Here is a 26966-nt window from a genome sequence, read left to right as displayed (position 1 = left end):
TATAGAACTCCCCCAGAACCATTTCATAGAATGCCTCACTACCCTTAGCTTCCACCCAGGCATCATCTATGCCTGAGTTCTCAATGGAGGCACCAAGAGCTCTGAGGGAAGCCATGATGACATGCAGCTCGCCCAGTCTGGGAACAACCATCTGCTTCAAGTCAGGTCTTTCATCAAGGAGCTACACCACCTTTTCATAGAGGGCCATGTCAAAGGTATTGACCGTGGGGTGATCGTCCCCAACTACCAATATCCTCAGCTGATTTGCTTGCATGATCACAGTAAATAGAGTTGACCACTCATGTACCACCTTTGGCCGCGTTTCCCAGATTTGATCGTTCTTAAAGGAGTCATCACCTGGTTTTATACGTATCCAGCCCCCCTTGGATCGCTTTGGATCAATTCGTAAAACTTATTAGAAAAAAAAAAAAAATTTTAATCAAACATTGAGCTTGTTCTGACCCTTTTTCGTACCGCGATTTTATCACGCGAGATTACGCGCGAGGTTTTGACTGGTCCGGATGTGCATTGTATAATATGTAATGAGGCGCGCGTTGATTCGCCGCAGGAAGGACAGAGCCGGGGGGGCTTGCCTGCATGCAGACTCCAAAACATAATGGCGGCGCTTCGGCGATTTCAGGTAGCGGACGGGGCGGGGTTGGGTGGTGAAAGAGGGGTGGGCTTATGCAAGTAGCCGCCACGGTGACGTCACCGAAGGCGCAGAATCAAAATCTCGTGCTTTAGGAATGCACACCCTTGTGTGCTATTCCTGTTCGGAAAAAGAGCAGAAGCGAAAAAACGGCGCCACTTTCAAACTCCAGCCTTTCAGGCAAGTTTCAACTGAGGTCAAACACAGATATGCATGTTTTAACAAGAGAAATTGCGATTTCCAGGTGATGACTCCTTTAAGGACTTAAGAAGGCTCTTAAGAAGGGTTCGGCTAAGAAGGAGCGCTAAGATACGGGTGTTTCCCAGACGCGTTCTTAACTGCCTTCTAAGGATCAAGCCAAAGAAGCTTCTTAAGAAGCTCTTAGTGGGAGCTGTCCACCGCGGTGGTGCTGAAACTGAATCAATCGATGCCAGGCTAATCGATCACCCACCTCTTTATCAGCGCATAAGTCACACACAGCGCCATGTGGTCCCCCCGACACAGGTGCAATTAGGCGACACATGTATCGGGTGCGGGTGGGTGGGTGAAATTTTATTCGGGGGAACGAGGGTGCCATCCACCACACCGATCACCCGGGGGATCCCAGCCACTGCGTGGAACCCTTGGTGGACCTGGCGGACCTCGTCTCGTGTGGTGGGCATCTTTATGTGGGTCCGGGAATGACGCAGGAGAATCGGTGTCACAGCTGCCACATGTCATGGTGGACAGACAGTCAGTCTCTTGAGCATGGGGTGACCTGATTGATGCTGAGTCACTGCTTGGCTTGTACGTTATCCATTTATGTTTTATGAGGAACAGCTGAGATATGATAACATCTTTTTATTACAAAGATATTACTATAAAACAACATCACTGCATCATTTTGGACCCACTCATGCATTAAAGGGTTAATGTTGCAAAATGTTGCTTTGTTGCCACCATTTGATTCCCTGACCCTGAAAATATGGAGTAAGCAGTTTAGACGCCAAGATATAACAAAACATATACAGTGACTATTTTGTAAATTCCAATATGGCTGCCCCAAAGGCAAATGCCAACATTGATTTTCTGATTCTTCATACAATACCCTTTCCAAAAATATATTGCAAATCCAAAGAGAGATATAACTGCATCTGACGGCAAGATAAAGTGATGAAAATATATTTAAAGTACAGTGTACATTTAAATGTATGTAATTTTCTCCCACTTTAGATCTGATGAACACTTTTCGAGATCTGCCCAGGAAGTTGACACATCCAGTAGTTACAGAGCAACATTCATTAAGCATCTATGTGTCCAATATTCACTCCATTTTAGCTCTATTTTTGGTCTCCACCATCTCCTTAGGGAAATATCTATCTGTTTAGCTGCTAAATGCTCCACTATGTTCACCAGCTAACTAAATGAGGCTAAAATGGGCCTTTTTCTCAGCAGCAGTTGTGTTTTTGACAAGCCGGAGGTCTCGTGTTAAGGATCATGTTTATTGGGATTCATCTTGAGGAAAGTGCTGAGTGCTGAGGAGGCAGCATGTAACAGGAACCACGCCAGTCTCAAGACGCTTCAACTAAAATGAAGTGCTGATGTCAGGGATTCTTTTTTTCTGCTCCTCTTGTTGTTTTGTTGAAACTGAATCTCTTTTCCTCAATGCCTGAGAGCAGCAGAGTTGAGAGAAATCTGTGAAGCTGCTTCCTGCTCAAACAACAACTTGATTTTCGTACTATCCTAAATTATTCCTGTAATATCATAAAATTAAAGAAAATCTATTGAATTCCTTTAGTCTTGTTTTCAGAATGTCTTTATTAGGTCACTTAAAATCTAACCAAAGTTAAATACTAACTATATTTTCAAGAATATTACTTATTGCATAGATGCTTTCGTGATCCTACCAGTATCCCAATATGACTTTTCACTGGGGTATATGATGGTATATGTCGCTAGTGAGGTCACCTTAAAAACCAGCCCACCATAGCACTCCACTGCTACACTCACACCTATAACTTTACTAATATTTTTTTTTAAGTTCTCTTTGTTTGGGGATGTCAATGCTTAACAAAGGACATTTTGACAGGTTACAGTCTACAGGTTAGTTTAATTCTGTGGCACCAAGCCCCACGGCACTCAGTGACATAGCTGGACACATGTACACAAATCCTCCGTGGCACAGGACTCTCAGAGTGAATTAAAGAACAGGCTTGAAAAGAAGTCAAAGGAGTCTTGAGAATGTTTCAATCGATGCATCATCTTATCAGCCTTGAGAGAGGCCACAAACTATTTAGAACAAATATCAGCTGATCAGTGACTCGCCCGTAACCTGATCAATGCGATAATAATGCAAAAGACATTCCCTACACAAAACATCCATTTGGATGGATATAAACCTTTGAAATAGAGCAGCAAAGCTCATTGAGTCACAGAAGGAGTTACTCTTGTATGTCACATCAATTTGCTTTTTTTTCAAAGCAAAATTAACCAAAATTGACATCACCAAGAGCTTTTTAAGGCAACAAAATATGTCAACACTCCATTGTCATTTTTCTGAGCTCAGCTTCCTGTTACACGAGGGAGAGGACATCTGGTGGCACATGATGTGCACTACAACACATGTATTTATGTATTTATGACGGCATTGAACATGATCATCCTCCATCCTCATCATCAGACCGCTGGTTAAACTGGCAAACTCCCACCTGTGATTTTGAATAGCTTACTTTGTGAAGATAAAGCACTTGACCCGCTTTATAGTCACTTCCCTTTGCCTTTTCACCTTGTAGTATGAAAGTTGGATGAAGCACATGAATAAAACATGCAGCCAGTGCTTCTGAAGAGTCGACCACATCATGCAGATATAACACAACGACTGTAACGCCTTCAATTATTCACCAGCTGGAACCCTTATAAAGACCCTTCTACTCCACAGGAGATCACTGTTAATGAACTGTTCTTAACCAAGAAGAGAAGCATTACTGGTGAGAAGAGAAGCTCCGCCGTACATGTTTTTATTAGTTTTATTAAACCTGAATTGTTTTGCTCAAGATCATCATCTTACACAGTTTCGGGAGAGTGGGGAATCTGTGAGTCCGTTCTTTTACAACTCTCAAAGGCAGAAATGGTTTTCTATCCATCCATCCATTGTCTACCGCTTATCCTGTATTTAGGGTCACGGGGGGCTGGAGCCGATCCCAACTGTCATTGGGCGAAGGCAGGGTACACCTGGACAGGATGCCAGTCTATCACAGGGAGACATGTAGAGACAAACAACCATTCACGCTCACATTCACACCTACGGGCAATTTAGAGTCATCAATTAACCTATCCCCATCCTGCATGTCTTTGGACTGTGGGAGGAAGCCGGAGAACCCGGAGAGAACCCACGCTTACACGGGGAGAACATGCAAACTCCACACAAAAGGAACCTGGGCCGACCCAGGAATCGAACCCGGGACCCTCTTGCTGTGAGGCGAGAGTGCTAACCACTACACCACCGTGCAGCCCCAGAAATGGTTTTGTTGCTTCAAATTTACTTTATTTTGTTGCCTAAACCTAACTCTACGTAGTTATTTCAATAATTAAAGTAATTGGTTTTGTGACCTCGACATAACTTTAACGTTTTAAAGCTCGATATCGTGCCGACTGACAGGGTAAAAAAAAAATGGTGCAGGCACCAACGATACAAAAGAAATGGACAATTTGTGTCCATGCAAAGGAATTACTAGATTTAAATTTTGTGACTCTTTGATGAGCAGCCGTGAGACTGTGTTGACACTTCAGCAGGACGTTCCCACAGTGGGAGTTGAACTGTGACCGTGGTGTTACAGGCCTCCCTCAGCAGCAGCTTGCAGGATGGACGGTCTCTTGCCTGAGGACAGATTGTTCCTCTCAGCCAGTAAAATAACATGGATGAAGAATTTGCTTCCTTTCATGGACACACGGAGTATTGATCGCAGCTTCGTCCAACACCAATCACTTTACACCCACATATTGACACACGGAGCACTTTGAAATGTTCCACCGAGCTCTATCAATCTACTCCTGCCTGAACACCTCCGTGTATTGCAGTCGTTCAAGAAGGATTCAGATCCGTACCTGTGGTTAAAGTACTAATAACCATCTCCTTTATTGGCTAGTTTCATCTCAGCAATGCAAACAACCCTGTTTTCAGCTTTAGACAATGCATTTTCCAGCTGAGGGACTTCAACCTTCATTTTATCACAAATGTTTAACATCAACAAATCTGGAGATACATGTTTTCACTTGACAGGAAGTATCTAAATCTGTCAGACAAATGTTCTGGACTAAACGTACAATATTTACCTTAAGTAAAATATGGAAATACTACTACAGTACTAGAGTAAATGTTCTTAGTTACAGCAGCTGTGTGTCAGATGACTGGGACCAGTGTGAAACCCTGGACTGGCAACTGCAGGTTGGAAAAGTGTTAGTTGTTTCAATTTTTAAAAATGCTAAATACATTTTGTCCAAACTGAGACAGTGAACATGTTAGCATGTCGATGCTAACAATTAGCCTAAATCACCACTGTATCTAAATTCAGCCTCATAGAGACTCTAGCATGACAGGAGACTCTTATGCTGCATTCACAATCAGGCAGAAAGTATACGGCAAAACAAATGTCATCTTAGTGGACGGGATTAGAAGGGTAAAAATAGGCGAGGCCGGTATTCAGGAACGGCAATGGTTAAATAATGGAATTTACAACTGGTAGCTCCAAACAAGGAGAACTTTCCACAGTTAGCAACAGAATATTAGGGAAAAAGCTGTGTTTCATAGCTGCAGGTATGACTAGAATAAAAACATAACATAAACCGCTTTTCACCTATCAACACTCTGCCTTGCTTGCTAACCTTGAAGGGAAAATGCCTGTCAGTGTTGATGGTAAATGTTGTCGACTGAAGCAATAAATTCCTCAATGCTATATTGACCCAGGAAGCTGAGGTCTCAGCTGCAAAATCCTCAGCCATTAGTTTGTGGACTACGGTTTTGAAGCCGTTTTTTGCAACCAGTGAAGGGAAGTGACCATATTTAGACTGAGGAGGAGCGAAGGCTGGATCTGAAGAATACAAGCGGCAGAGCAGCACCCTTACTGGATCTGGATCCATCTGGCTTCTGGTGTGAAGCTTTTTTTCATGCCAGCTATTTGACTCTAAAATGGACCATAATTTACTAAATGAACATCATGCTGTATTGAAAATGACTTGAAATGACTTTACTGAGGTAATAAATCAAGAGTCATTTTTTAAATTTACTTCCATGACTTCTTTTTGCAACCAGAGGAGTCGCCCCGTGATGGCCAGCAGAGAGAATGCAAGTTTGAGGCATCACTTTTCAGATCAGTTTGCCGGATGGATGCATTTTCAGCTCGGATTTCTCTGTGCTGCCAGGGGGCGCCGTGCTCCAGATGAAAACAAAACAGAACTTTATTACTCTCTTGGTTTGCAAACTGTGAAGATGGCGTCCCAAAATATGAGTGCAAAGGGAGGTTGAATATTGATAGATGGGTACATTTGACAGTCTTTTGGCTGACTCGGATATTGTAGTTATTAGTTATTGTAGTTAGCCAAGGGGGATCCTCTGGGCATCAGAAGCTTGTGTGTGCAATGCATCCTGGTACATGTAGGCAGTGCCGGTGAGCAGGTAAACTCAGCCTGCTGGGCTAATATAGCAATCACTGAGATGTATTGCTTCATTTGCCTACTTTTACATCAACGCTAATGCTGTCAAGTTGTTTTTGGTTACTTGCTGGGTAATTAAGGGTAAAAGGGCAGTTTCCAAACTCAGAAGTTGCAATGGTGATAAAAGACGACTTCACACACATTTTGAGCCGGTCCTCCAGCTGGATGCTCCTCGTCTACATCAGCGCACTAATCTGTATTTTCTGTAAACAGTTCAGAGTTCATGAGGACATTTAATAGAGAGAGCAAAAAACATTCCATTTTATCAGAAAGCCTGTGCCTCAGCTGTGAAGCAGAACGGCAGACGGCTGGAGTCAAATTATTGCTTTTTCAATTACAGACTCCTTCTGCCCGTTTTTCTTCCAGACAATTAGTCCAATCCTGCGACCACCAACGATTAACAAGAAATACTAAAGGCCACGGAGACACGCAATCAATCTATTTTAGGATGGCTCTGTTCTGTTCTACAAATCCTGTGTGTGTGTGTGTGTGTGTGTGTGTGTGTGTGTTTAGTGGTCAGATGGAGGATTTTAGTTCCTGGAAAGCACTTATTGAATCTGTGTTTATTGTATTTTAATTTGGGATTGTGCACATGTGTATCATGTCTTCTGTAATTGTGTTTCAGATGAAATATAAGCATTTATTTTTGTATATATATATATATATACAGTATATATATATCACAAACGTGTAATGAATCAGATCTGCAAAGAAAATCAGAATGTTTGGTTTCTGTTTTTGTTCATTCTTGTCCTCCGATGTTGACGTTTAACATGACTGAACGTGACTTCTGTTTTCACCAAACAGCTGACTGACTCTGGGTTCACATGAGTTCATCTCATTGATATTCGGTGCTGACGCCGGCCTCTGCTTTCAAATGAGCCTTAGAGACGCTGCTGTTCCTCAGCAAAGAATCGACCCACGAATGTTGTGTTTTTTTTTTTTACAATTTCTAAAAGTAAAAACCTCACAAGCTGAAAGTCAGCAGCTTCATTGTGTTTGAACCAGAACATTTCAGATCACCGCAGGACGCTCTCAGAGGTTTACAGGACTATGGTATGTATCTGTGGTCTTCACAAAGTTCACAGCGTTAATATTGTTTACTTTTTATTCATTTTTAACATCTGTATTTCATCACTAACTCGTGAAATCTTCAGTATTTTTAAAGGCTGACATTTGATCTGTGAAGAGTGTTTTTAACTTTTTGTCAACATTTAAAACTTAAAATCGACACCACCTCACAGTAGTTGCATAGATTGATTACATGGTTAGTTTGGGAAATATGAATCTGCCAGATAAATGTCGTGGAATACAAAAATGAAGAAACATGGGTGAAATATATTCAGTAGGCGTAAAAGTACCTCAAATTGGACTTGTAAGGGGAGACACTACAAGTGAATTGGGTAAAAAAAAAAAAACGATGCATCATCAGGTGACGTTTGGTACAAATCTACAAACACAAATAGAAAGAATAATTAAAACAAACAGCTAAATGTCTGTTTTAAGATTGAAAACCAGCTGTCTGTCTCCTCTGACGGACTTAAAGTAAATGTGTTCTTGTTTACGTGGACTGTTGCGCGGTAATAAACTGTCAGACATACGCTGACGTGGAAGGCGTGGGATGCCCGTGTAGTGACGTCAGCACCAGGGATTCCCTTGCCCTCGCGTTGGAAGCTCGCGCCTTCTTCCTTATTTCGGTGTTGCCTGGAGACGGAATCCTATATGGCATCCCTTCCTCTCAGCAAAGTAGCCTCTGGACAAAGGGAGGGCGGTGAGCGTGCTGCGCATGTGCAGGAGGTTCTACCTGTGGGCCCGATTCACCTGCGGGAATAACGCCTTTCTCCTCCGGGACGGTCTTGTTGGGGAGCGGAGTCACGGTGCTCGTCCCCGGGTTGATGTTGATGATGTGACGTTGTTGGCCATTTTACAAGCCTGGGTTTATTGCTGCGTATATTTCGGCTTTGTTCAAATTTGTAATTATTATTCAATTATACAAAACCTAACCTCGGTAAAAAAAAAAAAAAAAAAAAAAACGTTCAACTTGACAACATATTATACATTTTTTTAGTAGGATATTTTTATGATATGCTTCTTTATAGTGACTGTCTTTATAGTGGCTTTAAAGCATTCTGGGGCTTTGTGTTTTAGATTAACCAGCTGTTTAATTAGGCAATTGCCTCGCGCGGCAAGCGCCACCTGTGGAAAACAGATTGAAACCTGAATGAAACACTACGAAGCCTGTGGTCACGTGACAAGGGCGTTTTGAACCACATTTCGAAACACTTGCGTTCCGGAAGCTCGACACTGTTTCGAAACATCAGCTTCGAGCGTCACATCCCTACATTTAAATCGCCAAATCATATTCAGTATGATTTCTAAATTGATTTGTCCCAATTAATTGATCTGTTTGCAGTACAAAAATGTATAATTGTTTCGTTGATTATACAGCACTTCATTTTTAACACAACCGTTGAGTTCTTTGCAGCATGCAGCTTTCTCCTGAAATGTTTGCAGCTTGAAATTCAGATTGACACAAAGTGCATGTTGATGTATGCCTTTGGTTTCTGTTTAAATAAAGAATTAATGTGATTAAATGTAAATAACAAGAGCAGTGACTTGTAGAATGTGTATGGATTTCAGATTCAGCGCAGTGTTCTTGTGTAGTTACCATCACATTTGAGTCGCAGGCCCAAACATTCCTTTCAATAAATAACCTTTAAATAACCATGCCAACATGGAACGGTGGACTTTTGCTCTGTTTCCACTTTATTATTCAGAATGTTTATGACCAGAGAGCTTCTCTGCACTCACATTCTGTCATTAACTTTTGGCTCACAGTAGGCCTAAAGCATGTGGCTCAGTGCAAAGTGATGATACTGATGTTAATGTAAATGGATATATTTGGCCTTGTCTTTGTGTTAGCGCCACCTTCTGGTCAGACTGTTGGTCCACGACAAATGTTTATTTTTTCCAGTATAAATAAAATCACTTATGATGTTACTGTTTTGGCTTTATAATGATCTTACAGAGATTGCAGTCTGATATAAATATATATTCAACGTCTGGCTGCTGGATGTGATCTGAAGGCTTGTATACAGTTATGGTGTGTGTAATAATATCATTTGATATTGTATAATACTTGATATACTTCCTCCACACGTCGGTGTGTGCACGTGTTTTTTAAGGTGTGTTCTAAGTGATGTGTGCTTTGCCTGCGCATGTGCGTCTTCGTGTGACACAAGACACATGCACATCACAACAGGGGCGTGCACATGACTGAGCACATTAAACCGTCGCGCGCGCGTCCGCCTCCACCTGTCTGTGTTTACACGCATGATTTCCTCCTGAATACCTACAAAGGTGTACGGTGTCTATCCGCGCGTGCACACGGTCCAGCGTGTGTATGTGTGTGAGCGCGCGTTCCCGCGCGTACCTTGAGAGCGTTGCTGCTTCTCCTCCGGTTCACTTTCAGTATCGACCTCCTTCACGCAGCATCTCTGCTCTCCATCCTCCGTCTCTCTCCACCGCCTCCTCCTCCTCCTCCTCCTCCTCCTCCGCCGCCGCCTCAGCGCCGTTTCCTCTGCAGGTGGATGGAGGCTGGAAGCCCGGGAGACACGAGCCATGCACGGGCAACGCTGCTGGTAGGGCTCTGCGCGGCTGCCGGTGTTTCTCTTCTGTTTGTGTGTGAGGGGATGCAGCGCGATGCCAGCTCTTTGTCTCTCCACTGTGTGTGTGTGTGTGTGTGTGTGTGTGTGTGTGTGTTGGCAGGTGAAGGGATGTTTGGCAAGTGGGCAATTGTTGCTCGGTGCCCGTTTGGATTATACGTTGATTGATTGATTACTTGATTGATTGACAGGCTTCAGCGTCGCCAGGAATCAGGTGTTTGATCGCCTCGTGTTAATGTCTAATATCTACACAACAACGGAGTCCACGCGCGTCTGTAGTGACTTTATCCGACTTTGTGTGGTGTTTTAGAAGCAGGGCGTGGGGTTCTGTTGCGGTTGTTACGCGCGATAACTCCGTGTACCCAAACATGTAGCAGATGCCGATGTCCCCCCAAATAAAGGATGTATTGCTCTCTTTCTCCCTCCTCCTCCTCCTCCTCCTCCTCCTCTTCCTCTCTCTCTTTTCCAGTCAGACTGCTGAGCACCTCCCATCGCGCCGGGCACCATATCCTTAAATGATCCGCGCCTGAGAACGGGGTGTCTCCGGATCCAGCGCCCGGATCATGGCATGCTGCCCACAGCGGGCATCCAGCACTGACCATGGGGCTCCGGTCCAGGACCGTCGCTAGCGGCTCAGAGGAGCAGAAGAAGACCACCGGCGCTCCTCCCGGGGACTTATTAGACCAAGGCACCGGGGGAGCGGACAAGGATGGCGCCCTGCTGCTGGTGGCTTCGGGCCGGGACGACTTCAAGCGGGGCTCTCAGGGTATCGGCATCGGGCTGCTGGCCAAGACCCCCCTGAACTACACCCGGCCGGCCAAGAGGAATAACATCCGCAAGAGGAGGATCCAGAACCTGCTCTACGACGCGCTGGAGAGGCCGAGAGGATGGGCGCTGCTCTACCACGCGTTCGTGTGAGTACATGAAGCAGCGTTATTACAACGTGATTCATATGAAACGAGGAGCCTCCTCAGCCTGCTGGGAGACACACAGAGGAGCTGGAAACAGCTGATTGTTGCAGGAATCTGTGGACTCACTCTGTTGAAGCAATTTCCAGTCCATTAATGGAGGCTTGATGTGGAAGCCAGTTAGGTTGTAACCTAATATATTATATAATATCGGGGAATGAATAGTTTCCTCCTGTATGGTTATTCGCTGGCACATCTGCAGGGTTTCCTTCACATTTCACCTGTGTGAGTCTGCATTGAAGTGGCCGGAGAAGTTTTCACATGAGAGCTTTCAAAGCACTTAAAGTCACATAAGTGGCTCCAACGGATGGCCGAGGAGACGCGGCACTTGATCAGTGTGGTGTTTGAGTTGAAGTAGGCACCAAGGGCCCACACTTCTGGGCTGTGTCTCTGATTAACATCCTCAGCTGGAGTCATTCATTCACATGCATGTTTAAGAAGGAAGCCACTTCATCCACTCCACAGAGAGATTTGCTAGTTTAATAAAATGCATAGTTTGGATCAGAACTGAGGAAAATGTGGTTGAAGTTACTTTTGTAGAGGTCTCAGTGTGGAAACTGTTCTGTTTCAGAGTTGAAACTTGTTAATAATTCAAATATATGAGCAAGACATTTCCCAGAGCCCATAGTGATGTCTTCAATCTTGTTTTTTTCCTAGAGATTTAAAAGAAAAGTTTCTCTCAGTTGACTTTTCCTCCGTTTGCTTGACAATTTCCGGTAACCTGCTGTTGTAAATACATTTCTGTCTGATTTGTGACATGAAAAAAAAACATGTTTCATCATTCAGTTGCAACATATTGGACTGCTCAGTTTAATAATGCTTGGCTTTTGGTCCAAAGGGAAAAGAAGGTTATGTAAGCTGTGATTTAATAAAGCAGCAGGTAATTAAAAATATATATGTTTTCAGAGGTCTGCGAGGTCTCTCTGCTCCTCTCTCATGTTGAGGATGTTGTGTCATGAAATTAATATTCTCAGCCAGTATCTCATAGCTGTCGACCTTTTCCTCCTTCAAAGCTGTCTGGATACATTTCAGCTCTCATGTCTGATAAGTGCTGTGTAGAAAAACGCCTGCTTTGTTCCAATGCCAGAATGAAGATACCAGCGTGCAGGAACCTTTTAGATTGTTTGTTTTCATGATGGAACATCACACATTTCACCAGCATTTCCACTGTGCTCCAAATGGTGGTTTTGTGAGTCGCAAACTCATCATATAGAGTTAAAATGAAGAAAGGAATCGTTGTCTGCTTTTCTCTTTCGTCTTTCCTTCACACTTGGTCACAAACTCTAAGGTGCAGCCAGTAGAGAGCAGATCTCCACCAGGTGTTCCTGCAATGACCATTGCTGTTGGATGAACGCGACCCATAACTGGTGAAACTGCAGCACCTCAGCTCCGTCTCACAGGCGTAACTCCCTTTATTTAGGATTTAAGTCTATTAAAAAAACATGAGGTTGATGCACAATATAAATGACATAATAACAGCTGTGTGCGGCAGGGGCGGAGCCAAGGGGTGGCCACCCCAGTCAAATGTCTGGCCACCCTGATGCCATGCAGAAAAATAAATAACGGCTTCTGTGCCACCCCGATGTGGGCAATGGTCTCATCCTGGCCACCGCTATAGAACATGTCTGGCTCCACCCCTGGTTAGCAGTAGCGATGCATTCAGCTGTGTGTGTAATCGTGTTAGCCGTTAGCATTTGTGATGCACTCAGCTGCCCGTGTTGTCCTGTTAGCGGCCTTCGAATGGTTTGTTTCACCTGAGAGATTGAACCCAGGGCATAACAACTCTTTTTCTCACCAGCTCAACATTAGTTTTTGCACTTCTTTGCTCAATAACCCGAGACACGAGATGGAAAACAGCAAAGGGGCTGACGAATCCTTCCATTTCTCTGCAACACAGCATATGCAACCTCCAATATGGCCTCTCCATATGGGCTGAAATTACATGTGAAATTCAGCCTTTTATCAGCTTATATCACACACACACACACACACACACACACACACACACACACACACACACACACACACACACACACACACACACACACACACACACACAAAGAACAAATCAGAAGAGAAGAGAGATGAATTCCTCTGGTGTCAGGTTTTTGGTGTGAAATCTGAAGTGACGAGTCAAAACGCCGCTAGTTTCTGTCTCTTACGTATGATGTCATAGATATGATAGAGGTGATGTCAGCTGCAGGTAACACGAGGGTCAGGTGACCTGAGGTCATTTTACTGCCACTGTGTTTAAATCCTGTGGTGCGTGGCCATTTATAATTCCTCCCAACGTTGGTTTTATTAGACAGATAGCCGTTATCTATGCTATCTTCAAAGCCACCAGACTCCATTGACAAAAGACAGTCATTTGACCTTGCAGAACCAGCTGGTTTACCGCTGCCTCGATCGCTTGGGTAGTTTGTGTCATCGTCGAATCTAACCTGTTGCTACACAAATAATTGATGAATCATATGTTGGCTTTTCCACATGAATGACAAATGACAACCTGCATGATTGTAGTTTGGATGAACTGATGCTACATAGTGACAATAATTACGTTTCTATATGCAGGACTTCATCAAATCAAATAAATCTGTTCCAGAACTACACTCCGCTCCAGCTTGAGCTTGACTCCGGCTCTTTGGGCGTTAGAGTTGAGCTCAAACAGCATTTCAAGTCCATCAAACTTCCGTATGGTGACGTATTTCCCAGTGAAACAGGATAGACAGGCGGGACATAACGCTGGGAGGAATTTAGTTTGATCGTTGCAAAGATTAGTTCATGACCTCCTCCAGATCTGTGTACAGCCACATTCATAGATTGATTGATGGATGAATGGATGGCATGTTGTTATCGCTTGAAACTGGTTAGCACTAGCTGATGGAAGCACGCAATAAATGACCAGGGATGTGATCGAAAAGGGTTAAAAAGGCATTTTTCGTTTCAGCTAGACTTTAAGTGCCTTGCTCAAGAGTACTTCAGAGGTTTCATTTTCCATGCAGGGGAAGCGTTACTCGCGCTCTTCACCCACTGGTCATGATGCATAGGTAACACTTCAACGTGACACATGCATAGGAAGGAGAGTGGGACGGGGATTAAAGAGCAGGAACAGACGAGCGGACGGAGATAAAGAAACGAAACCAACAGCTCTGTATGAAGAGGTGGAGAGAGATGGCGTATTGTCATATAAATGTGCATTTATGTCTAAAGCTGCCAGCTTCATTTGTACAAAACACGATGAGTTTGATGGATGGATCTCCTAAAAACACATTCACATTGTGTTTTTACCATTAAAAATGTCTTCTTCTGTGTTTGGTTGCACTTAGCTCCACCCTGTTGTGTCGGGTCTGGTTGCAAAAAACAAAAACAAGATGGCAATAGGCCAAACTCGAGGCTTCTAAATGGCAGTCCACAAACCAATCGGTGATGTCAGGGTCACCGTCCACTTCTTAAGACCGAGACGGTAATTTGAAAAACAAAAAAAACCACAGACTTTGACTTTGAACGTATTGGCAAACCAAACCCCCTTCGTTCAGACCTCAAAGCCACTCCAGAACGCCAAACGAGTGCTCAACATCGTCAGAGTGCGCAAAATCAGGAAGTAAGCATTCATGCTGTTTAATTATTTTCTCCGGCTCAACTTTTTTTTATTGGATGGGTTTTTACAGTCCTGCAATGGCCACAGATGACATTTTTAAACGATCAACTTGTGACTTTTTTATCGCGATGTGCGATAAAATCGGATATCATCTTGTCTCGAGAAATCGTGCGAACTACACGCAACTCCACTGTTCACATCCGTGCTGTGCAGAAACTCACTGATCTCAATGTGAATACAAACATTAAGCTGTCTTTGCTTTCATCCTGTGTGAAGGACCAATGATTGATGTGTGATTTCCGTCGTACTGGTTCCCATTAGAGAGCCCAGTTTCGCCCCCGGACACTGTGAGGGAATGTCCGGTTGCACGAGCATCACATTCAAGCTCCTGTTACAGCGCCGAATTACTGCGCTACCATACTTTTGGTTGCCATACCAACACTGTGGAGAGCGTGAAATCAGATCTGCAGTGGAGGCTGAGGCTCAGGTAGAGCGAGCATGTGTGAAAGCGGAGAGAGGGAGAGAAACAGATAGAGACATGGAGGGCGAGCGGGGGAAACACGAGATGTTTGACATCAGCAGTTTCGGTGGCAGATCAGTGGTGAACCTTGGCCTCGTACTGGCATCCAGACAAGCCTGACAGCACGGCTCCTTCCCAGAATGCACGCCATATAAACTTCCCATCTCTGTGTGTGTGTGTGTGTGTGTGTGTGTGTGTCTTTCTCTCACCCCTCCCTCCCCTCACTTCTACAGAATGTTGATGTTGTTGTTTTTACCGGGAAACTGCAACAACAACATCAGCAGCTGTGGGCTGAAATCACGGCTGTCAGATATAAAGCCTTGTGTTGCCAGCGTTGCTGATATTCGTGCTTTCAGATCACTGTGAAGGATTTCACCCCCCCCCCCCCCCCGCAACTTAACTTAGGGCCTGACCACACGAAAACGTTTTCAGTGCGTAAACGCAGAAGTCTTGTGCGTTTCGCCTTTCCGTCCATACGGATCCGGCGTTTTCGTGGTGTGAAAATGCACTTTTTTGAAACCAGCTCTCAGGGTGGAAAAGAAAAAAAAACGGCACCCCTCCGTTCGTTTTCGTGTGGACTGCTCGCCTGTACGTCGGCGTATCAGGGCCACTGTATGAAAACAACAGAGCCGAGAGAGGGGGGCGGTATTCCGGGGAAAAAGTCGCAGATATGCTACTTTATTACGATGCTAACAAACAACCGCTAGCTAACTTCCCATGAATGTAGGCATTTATTTGTCTAATTAATCCATCACAGCGTATGACAACGCCTAGTCAAGGTCCTTAGGGTGACGGCTGTTGATGCTTATTGTTGGTTTTATTTATACGGGCCAAATTGTCATCTTATGGGTGTTTATTGATCGGCTGGTCGGGCGGAGATTAGCCGTAACTCTCACGTGTTGCCATAGCAATGGCAAACATCCGGTCAAGCTCCGTCTCTTCTTCTGCGTTTTTGTAGCAGAAACAGCACCACATATAGGCCTGGAATATGTACTACAGCGCGCTGAGTCGTTTTCAGTGGATTCGTCTGGACGCAGATTTTCTTGAAACGACGCCAAGGCAAAACGGAGAAAAAAAGTTTGTTTTGCTTCGTCTGGACGGCCCCTTAATGTCAGACATGCGTTGTCATACTGCTGAAACAAGGATGTTGTTGATGACATGTTTCACCTCTGGATGGCTGACGTGGCATTTTAATTGAGATGCAGTTTCTCTTCTTTCGTATCTCTGATGACAGTTGATCATGATCAATGATCAATTCTGGTTTATTACAACTTATTTTTGTACTCGTCACATTTCTATTAGAGATGTGGGAACCTGGTCACATGACAAAAAGTCAGAAGGGAGACTGTATAATATAATCCTGTTTTCTAACACGATTATTCTATTCAGGTCAGGTCTGCATGACACAGATTGATATTTAAAATGTGTTTTGTCTGCTTTTGTTCACTTTTTTTTTAAAGCAAAAACTTGTAATTGGTAGTCATTGTCTGCTTGGTAAAGTTTGGAGCATTATTATTGATCGAGAGCAATACATATTTGATGAGACATGAAGACAGCCACATGCTCAGATACTGCGGCTCTGTTTAAAAAAAAAAAATTTAAATAGTCAAGTGCTTTATTCACTCGGCATGTGACCATATCATTGCATTTTGTACAATCGCCTGGGATGCAGTGTCTGAGGGGGTGAATTCAATCTTTTAACCAAAGGAGGCATAACTGTATCTTCTTCAAGTCTCCCATATAGACTGAACAATACTTTGAACTTCAGTCTGAAGATTTCAAATATGCCGTGACGGGGAAATGTGGCAAAAAATGCTGTTTCCATCTGATGGAACACGACAGCCGTGTGAGAATGTCACTCGGTTAAAGTGTTAGCTTCAAAATGGTGCAACAACAAGAGCAGCCAGAAAGTAATATATACGTGCGACGAGGTCAAACAGTCTGGGAAAATGTGTTTCATATAACTTTTAATCCGTTGGAAAGGAAATTGAAAACGAATATTGAGAGCTTCAGGGTCCGTTGTGGACTGTGCAGAGATTTCAGCACCATGGACAGAGACCACAGACCAGCACTGAGCAGACGACCAAACCTTATTAAGAATATTAGCAATCAACGATCAAATTAATAGTATGGCTAGTGCTTAAATCATAATCATCCACACAAAAATAAGATTCATTTTTAAATAAGCAATATTTACTGGTTTAAATCAAAATGTAAAGGGATGATTTTTCAAATATTAATAACAAAATCAATTCCGTTGCAAACTTTCTTACTGAACCGTGTGGCAGTTTTCTTCTCCTCTTTCTCTGCCAAACGAAATGTAAGATCTTTCCGTTTTTCGAACTGAAACATTGCATTTCACTCTCAATCTGCTCCGACTTTGCTGAGCCAACGAAAAGCTATTTTTACCTCCAAGGAAAACCGCTGTGCACATAATTACCTCAAACCAGCAAATTACTGTCTGAATCCAGGCTGAACGAGATTAATGTCACACCTAAATGTCACATCCGTCTCTCTTCCTCTTATTCTCTTTCTCAGAGCAACACATTATGCATTCAGTAGATCTCCAGAGTGGTCATGTTGTTCCCTTCCCATCAGTGGAGACGGCCGTGTAGTCTCGACAGGGTAGGAAATGTGTTTCCCGTGCTGATGTGTCCTTGTCCTCCCCTTTGTTAGAATTATTTTGTTCACGCACAAGGAAATTGGGTAGTAATACGCTTAATAAATGAACAAATAAGCCCGAAACCAGCTTCCCACCTAATGTTTGGGACTTCAGAGCTGCTGTCTGTGGAGCTGTTAGGGTTATCTGTGATCTCTCAGGACTCCTTTTCTGGGTAATGCTTTGATTCCTGCCTCCCTCATTGACTCGGCAGGTGAGACCCGTCTAAAGCACCTCAAGGAGGGAACTTTTGTCTACTTGCAACAATTTCAGTTTGTCATTAGAAGTTTGCCGTAAAAGATTTGGGATGTAGTAGAATGATCGATTCTTCCTCTCTGATTCTGACACAATGAGGTTCCCATACAAGTAAACTGCATTCTCAATTTTTCAAGGAATCTTATTTTTTCACCGGACTGAGCCTTCAGTGTTGAACAGTGTGAACCACATGTTTAACGGACAAAAAATAAACATAAAATGCTGCAAAGTAAGACGTCGGGTTTTTGCCACATCATAGTTTGGCTGAAAATGATTATGAAATTGAAATAAAACAAAAATGCAACAAATAAACTTGGTGTACCCAGGAAATGAACACCAGTCCCCTGGTGGAGGCCCTGTGTTTTCTGACCCATCCATCACCCCGTCCTCCTGCCGACACAGCCATCCACGGACTCGTATCGGAACTCATTTGTGATGTATTTAGAGCAAAAGTAATCCACGAAAAAATAGCTTCCATGAAACGTAATTCACAATGCAGTTTGGCTGTGACCCAACAACACTATGAGACTCTGTAGTACAAACAACAAGGTCGCTGCCGTATTTATGCCGAGACAACGTTATTTTAAGTGTTAATGGAGCAACCAGTGTTAGCATAGTCTAGCTCTGAGCCATCTGAATGCCATTCAGAAAACAAGCATTTTTTATATGGAGCAGACTCACCAGAATCACAGGAAATATACAGGACTGTATCTGAATACATTAACATGGACCAGATCCCTGTTTACACTGTGGAGAAACTTTCCCACCAACTGTATCCGAGGTGTTTCAAGTGAAATGGATTTTGTTGTGGATTATGTTAGACGTATCACAAATGACACACATGAGTGTGAAGTCGTGGTGGTGGACGGGTCCAAAAACCTGAAGACTGGACAGAGTGCCATTTTGTGCCTTTTTTGTTTGTTTCAATATAATTTGAATCCAAACAATGACTTGACTGATGATTTTTTTAGGCAATCTAACAACTTTGTTGCTTAAACCGAACTATGTAGTTTTGTTGTGTTTTTTTTGTTTTGTGCGTTAACCAAATGTTTAACTGCGACCGTTCTGTTTGGGAATGCGTTAACCCTGGAAACATAATTGAGAGAGCAGTGTAGTTGTGTGGGAATATATTTTTTAGGCAACAGGGTTGTTCCTGTCAGCGTTTTGTGCTCGTGAGGCCAACATTGAATCCAGCATGCCTCTGCCACTGACAATAAAAGCTAAATAGTATAAAAGATGGGGTTTGATTTCATGAGCATCACAGGGATTCTAACATTAAGGATGGTAAGCAGGGCTCCTGGGATCCTAACCACCATGTGGGGTACGTCAGCTGAGCAGAAGTTACCTGAGCTTGGATGACACAAAAGGATGCAGCTTTAAAGCTCATATGACACGATCACAGTTTGGGTGATTATCTTTAATATTTGAACCCAAGTCTTAGATGGAGATATGAGTGATGATGTTTTGAGCCTTGAGTTTCTGTGAAGCAGAGCTGACACTTTCACGTCTCGGCTGACGTTTGATCTTTGTCACCAAAAGCTGCAGAATAAGCTGTTAGTTGTTCCGTCCTTCCTGAAACACTTTTTTTGTGGACTCGCCATTTTCCTCCAGCAGCAGTAGTACGAGTGAGTTCTGATAAAATTAAAAAGTCAAATGCAACCAATTGGACTCAAATATGAACAAAAGCTATGCCAGTGGAAAGTCAATTGGGATCCTTTCTTGTGGTGGACACGTGAATTAAATCCATCCTTCTGATTTAATATGCAAAACGCAATAATTTGATTACAGGATTATCGGGATAGTCCTCAATATCTTCACAACTGACTTTAAAAAGCTGCCCAGTTCGCCATCATGGTAGACAAGTGAAAAATAGACCCTGATTTTTAAAGAATACAGGATACAAAAAAAATATATTTTTATGTATTTATCCCTTATTTATGCAGGTAGACCTGATGATTTATCATCTTATTTAAGATTATTTGCTTGTTTTTCACACAAAAAAAAAGAAAAAAGAGCGTCATATGTTAAAGTGACATTTTTAAAAGCATGTTTTGATGATTGCCCATAAAATATTGTGAATCGCAAAACTTTGGCCAGGATAATCATGACCAATAACCAAATAAAATGACTTGTATGTTTCAAGCATAGCGGGTTTATCTCCTGCAGCAGAGGTTTGTCTTTTGGAGAGCAGAGCCTGCCGTCGCTCTGACAGTCTGAAGTTACATGTTAATTCTCCCACTGAGCTGGCTCTGAGCCGAGGTGATGGAACTTACTGTCTGCTGCCAGAGCCCTCATGTGACTTTTTGAAACTCAACGTTAGACATGAGTTTCATTTTCATCTGTAAATCTGACTGACTTAAATACCAAAATAAAACCAACCCAGAGTGGACATCTGTCCGTTTCAAACACCTGCTTCTTCTCATTGCCATATCTGGCTGTCTGCGTGTCTGCTGATGTTCCAGGTTCTTATGTGTGGGGCCTGATAGTTGAGGTTGGCCTGATGAGTTGAGTGGACATACTGTATATGAACAGCTGTCAAAGAGCACTTATCTGCAAAAAAGCTAAAGTATAATAATAGGTATAATAGTATAATAATAGCAGGTTAGCTCCGCAGCGTAAGTTACCATGGCGATCTACCCCAGAAAGAAGTGAACCAGCGTCGTAGTACAGGCCTCTGGAAAACCCTGGAGAGGCAACACGGTCTCACAGCAGTTCCAGCTATAGTCCCGCAATTGAAATCTCCTCATTCAAGATGTTCAAACATGTATTTCAAATAGTTATTATTCATGCGTACATACGTTTTTTGTTTCTGTTACTCTGGACGACATCATGATACAAAATAAAAGCTACGTTTAGGCCAGGGGCGTTGCTAGACATAAAGCTACTGGGGCACAGGCCCCCTATTACTAAAATAACAAAAAAGAGCGGTGCACCGACTACGACATGCACACTGCTGTGCACGGACGTAATGTGCGCGCCGGACCCGGACCACAAGGTGCGCGCCTCAGCTTGTATTTTGGGTTAAACTGCGTTGGTTGGAGATTGTGGATGAAAAAGAAAATCCATTCTTTTACTGTTATTATCAATATAAATTAATCCACTGCCAAATATAGTAGCTCGTTAAAACTCGAACGGGAGATTTTACTGGGGCACGGCAGATCAATACTGGGGCACGTGCCCCAGTAAAAAGTGTCTAGCGACGCCCATGGTTTAGGCAACAATATCTACAATATACAATATCTGGTTTAGGCAACAGAACAAATGTTTGATTAAGGCAACAAAACTAACATTCATTCAGGCATCAAAACCAACATGGTTTAGGCAACAGAATGAATGTTTGGTTTTTGCAACAAAACAAACAAGTGGTTTAGGCAACAAAAGGCATGTTTGGTTTAGGCGACAACCCAAACGTTTGGTCTAGGCAACCGAATTAATGTTTGGTTTCTGCAACAAAATTAAGGTTTGGTTTTGGCAACAAAATAAACGCTTGGATTAGCCAACAAAACGAAAGCTTGGTTTAAGCAACAGAATGAGTCGCCTTTCTATTTAATACTACGTCACCTGCTCTGGTCGTTGCATCGTCTTGTGGATGTGTTTAATGTTTGTGCCCACCACGAATAAGGTTTTAATTTACTGAATAATTCATTAAATGCTTAACTACTGCGTGGCATTACGTTAACTAGCTAAACTAGTCTATGAGCAACGTGGCTTGTTTACATGCTACTTCTGCTACTACACGCTAATGTGGCTACGGCCGTTTCCCATCATAAAATAGTCTACTGAGAATGCCAGCTTTGTGGTTGCTGCTGTTATTCATTTCTAACATGAAGAGAAACGGTGGAGAAAACTGACATGAGATGAGCAGAGATAAGACTTCAGGATGATCTAATGGAGTTAGTCCGTTTAATGGCTGATGGTATTCTATTAAAATGAAGACCGTCATTCCCCTTCTGAAATCCAACAGCAAGACATTTTGATTTCCTAAGATATCGCTTGTTTCAACTTCAGTTTGTTTCAACTTCAGTTTGTTTCTACTTCAGTTTGTTTCCACTTCTTTTCTGCCACCAGAATGTGCTGCAGTGACATAAACGTGGCGTTCACTTCAAATGAATCTACTGAACAGCCTCGTCTGAATCAGAGACATGACGCATATCTAACAAGCAGTTTCAGGACATGTCGACTGTTTATGAAGCATTACACACTAAACTGCACTCTCATGAGGGAAACGTATGTTTCTAATGGATTACTTTTAAACACGCCATTAACGTTATAAATTGTAACAAAACAAGACAAAATGTCTGTTTTATATCATATTAATCAGAATATCTTTGTTGTATATTGTATTTTGACAGCCTTGGACTTTGAGAACCTGGGACTGATAGTTTTCTCTATTTTGTGACATTTTGTAGAAAATTAATAAATATAAGAATTAATAATCAATTAAATTAGAAAATAATCAGCAGCTACATTTATAATGAAAGTAATCCTTCGTCACAGCCCTACATCACACCAGCCTGGTCCCCAAACTACCAAACTGCATTGTGAATTCCATTTCAAGGGTAATTTATTCTCTAGTGGATTACGTTTGCTGTTGAAGTATCACAAATTAATTTTAATTAATTAGTCTGCAGAAGTAAAAATAGGGAGGTCGGTTGGTGGACGGGTCTAAAAATACAGGGCGTTCACCAGGAGACTGATGTTGGTGCCCCATGTGAATTTTGTTTTCTTTTCTAATGTGTCGTTTTGTAGCGCTCTTTGGTTTTATTCATTAACTACACACTTCAATCTGTTCAAACTGCAACTGCTCCCTTTTCTCTGGAGACGTAAATGACAGTTTAGTTGTACGTCGTATTGCAGGTTGATCAAACACGCCAGGCTCTTTGTATGCGTGCGGACTGAGGTGATGTGTTATAGACCAGAGGATCACATTTCAGGCTCATACACAGCGACTGTCTGAAGCCGTCGTGGCACTGATGATCTCATGTTTCATGTTTGTGTCGTGCTTTACAATCGCTCATTTCATCGATGATTCACATGCGACCCTTCCTGATCCACATTAGTCCGGATGAGCCTCTCCGTGACGATACCGTGGGGATGCGCTCTGTTGTCTTCCTCTCGAGCTCAATTACTCCAAACACCAGAACAAATTCAATTGTCCTGCTGATATCAGTATTTGCACATTTCTGCCTCCCTCCACCTGCTGCTCCGTGCTCGGCTTTGTGGACCCAGACGCCTGTTATGCTTGTGGCGCCCAGAGGCTCCATTCTCCAACATCCCCTGAGGCCTTCACCTGCTGGAGAACGATGCCGTCAGGTTGTGCAGAGGAATGCTGTAATCTTTATGCATGAGTCAATGAGCAGGAGTGAAGAGTATGAAGGTATTATTGGTAATTATTTACCTAAGGCCCTTAAGGTAATGGCTGTTGATCGTTATTGTTGGTTAATTTTATATGGGCCAAATTGTCATCTTATGGGTGTTTGTTGATCGGGTGGTTTGGCTAAGCTAGCGGTCATAGAGGAAGTAAACACGTAGTTTGAGCCGGATCTTTGCCGTTGCTATGACAACAAGTGAAAGCTACCGCTAGCTTAGCCAATACACCGGATCAATAAACATATAAGATGACAATTTGGCCCAAATAAAATTAACCAACAATAACCATCAAGAGCCATCACCCTAAGGACCTTAGCAAAGCGTTGTCACACGTTGGGATGGATTAATTAGAAAGATAAAAGCGGCTTTCATGGGAAGTTAGCTAGCATAAATGCCGGTTGTTAGCATCTTAATAAACTAGCAAATTTGCGATTTTTAATCTCAGAATATTGCCCACCTCAGACAGTGGCCCTAATACGCCGTTGTAGTTGTGTACTTGTACACGTACACATTCACAAATTCTTAACTACAGGTGCACAAATCCTATTTTACAAGTCACAGATTAAAAGACTGACACGCTCACATTTTTGCTCCCGTTATGTATACTACGTATAGGCTATGTGGTGCAAAACATATTTGTGTGCCTGTATCAAACAATGTGAAGTCTGAATCTGAATATGTGCAAATCTGAACGTGAACTTAATAGTAATATAATAATTTGTTCAATGTATGTAAAATAATTTCTTACAAAAATATTCATGTTTTTTTAAAACACAAACACAAAATGATAAGTACAACACAGATTCTGTTTCCTTCAACTACAAATCACAAATCACGCCCTCCACTGAGATATGTGGTGTAAAATGATCTGTGCATTCATTCTATGGTGCAAAAGGCTGGTGCTGATCTGAGAGCGACTGATCCCACAGCCAATCAGAGGAGAAGGGGACCAAGAGTTCAAATTTTGTCCACAACTTCACATTGTTTGATACAGGTACACAAATATGTTTTGCACCATATATACGACAACCATAGGAGCTACAATGTGAGCGTGTCAGTTTTTTAATCTGTGACTTGTAAAATAGGATTTGTGCACCTGTAGTTAAGAATTTGTGAATGTGTTAGTGTTTTGTTGTATTTGTGGAGAGAAAAAATCTACAAGTACACAACTCATAGTCTGTGACTCATACACAATCACTGCCACAACTACAAATTACACTGTTACAGGTGCTCAAACCTTTTGCACCAATAATCCCTTCATAAAAGTGTTTCAGACTCGTGATCACCTTAAATCTGCATTTTTAAACATGTATGTAAAGCTGCTTTATCACTTATTTAGAAGTCAGAAGCTCCACGGGCAATTACCACGACAGGTATGCTGACAATTAGGGGTGTAACGGTACATGTATTTGTATTGAACCGTTTCGGTACCGGGTGCTCGGTTCGGAACGGAGGCGTACCGAACGAGTTTCCATACGGACATATTAAGTAGAGGACCGCATGTGTGGAGCATGCTGCAGCCGCACATGCGCAGTTGCGCACACCGCGACACAATAAACAGCAGTAGTAGCGGACGTCATGGCTAATGCCGCTAGCGTTGGCAACACGCCAGAGTTGGGGGACCCTCCCGCGACATTAAGGTCTCCCGTTTGGGAACACTTCGGCTTCCCGGTGAGATACAAACAGGGACAAAGAGAGGTTGTTCATGTGAGGTCGGGTATGTTTCTGGCAACACGTCCAACCTGTTGACGCATTTGAAACGGCACCACCCCCACGTGAACATCGCTACAACGAGGAGAAAGACGAGCGTAACGTTAGTGCAAACACAGCTCCCCACCGCATTTAAACAGCCTCTCCCTGCCCTGTTCAATTTTGCACATCAGATGGAGAAAAGATTTGTTTTTAAAAAAACAGTCTGAGCCTTATTCATGTTATTTAATCTGAGCAACAACTTGAAACTATTTAGTGTTGCAACTGTTCAATTTTGCACATCAGATGGAGAAAATATTTTTTTTAAAGAAACAGTCTGTTATTTTTATTTATTTTTATTTTTTAAATAAATATTTTAAATACTTGTATTTATATTTTTGAGCAGCATTCTAGCTCCAGTGCATGTTCCTACTGTTAAAAGCACAAAAGTAATAAACAACTAGCACATTTATATTTTGCATTTTGTTTTCTTACTGTACTGAAAATTAACCGAACCGTGACCTCAAAACCGAGGTACGTACCGAACCGAGATTTTTGTGTACCGTTACACCCCTACTGACAATACAAATCCCTATCTCTGATGTGTAATTTCCACAAGGAGATAGTGGGTTTGAGGATCTAATAGCAAATGTGATTGATAACCACCACGAGGGACAATAAAAGTGACCAGATAAGTCCACATAAGTCATGTTTACAACCTGCTACTGTGGTTTGGTGGAGCAGCACAGCTGCAGTTTAGCAGGTGGCTAACGATGATTCGAGCTCGTTAGTCTCGGAGGCGCATGAGGTTTACGGCTCGAGCCGCGGATGCGAGGAAACGGAGTAATAAGTGATCACACCGAGTCTCATCAACGATGAAACATTACTCATGCTTTTATTGTTATGATGCTCACTGGGTTAGACTTCTGCTTAGAATTTGAAGGCGTTTGGTAATTAACACAGGACCAGGGGATGGATGATGTGAGATGTGGGCTCTGACCCGCCGCGTCGGCCTGATTCCAGTGCAAACACACAGTTCGACAAATCATTTTAATGCTATCAGTGAGGGAAGACGTGATGTGGAGACAGAGCTAACGGTTGGCCACGTGTTAAACGGGCAACATTTAAAGCTCAATAGACGATAACTTCAGTGTCTTTTTATTTGTTGTTGTCCTTTGAGAATAAGTTTCTTGCTGCCTGAAACATCAAGATATCAGTTAAAATGCTGCAGTGGTTTGAATCTTGCACTGAACATTTTTTTTTTGCGTTGATAACTGCATCGCTGTTGGAATCAGTTGGAACTCAAGACAAACCTTTTCCAGTGGATTCTTGGCATTATGGTGTGATTTCTGTATATGAAAACAGTTGCAGTAATGCATAACGTCACTGATGCAACCAGACTGTTGACGTAAGCTGGAAAGTCCGAATCTGTACTTGATGATGAAGCTAAAAGGCCTTAATCGTCGGGAAAGAGATGACACGATGGGGAACGACATGCGACCAAGGTCCCGGACTGGCTGGCGTTGCAGTTCATTGTCTGCGCCCTGAACCACTTGACCACTTCGATGAAAAACACTGAAAAAAATGGCGTCCTGCACGAGGTTCCCCAAATAAATATGTGCATCAAGTACTGAAATTGGCTACGAGGCTAAAGAGATCAGCAGCCTCGGCATCATGTTGTCTGTTGACGTGCCAGCAGCAGACTTCAGCATCAAGCATTAAGTGGATCACATGAAGTCAGACACCTGCAGCTCTCCAGCCCAGTGGCACAGGCACGCCATGCAGTCTGTTTGGTTCTGTGTAGAGGAACACACATTTTCCATGATTGCTTTGTGTCGCGGAACACAGAAACAATTCAAATGGAAAGTCAATAAGGATCCTTTTTCATGATGGACACACATATTA

At 42.8% G+C, this 26966-nt stretch overlaps 1 protein-coding gene across 1 annotated transcript in view; it reads left to right on the top strand.

The window, feature by feature from the left end:
* Positions 1-10602: 10602 nt before the first annotated feature.
* The window catches only part of kcnq3 (potassium voltage-gated channel, KQT-like subfamily, member 3), a gene marked incomplete at both ends in the record, with an annotated part of 112308 nt that continues 95944 nt past the window's right edge, over positions 10603-26966 (top strand). The window contains one exon of the mRNA XM_084007108.1: positions 10603-10916. Within this exon, the coding sequence (XP_083863234.1) occupies positions 10603-10916 (314 nt within the window). The remainder of the gene's footprint in view (positions 10917-26966) is intronic.

Source organism: Eutrigla gurnardus (genome assembly GCF_963514095.1).
Source record: "Eutrigla gurnardus genome assembly, chromosome: 4".
NCBI classification, from domain to species: Eukaryota; Metazoa; Chordata; class Actinopteri; order Perciformes; family Triglidae; genus Eutrigla; species Eutrigla gurnardus.
This window is presented reverse-complemented; position numbering and strand designations above follow the sequence as displayed.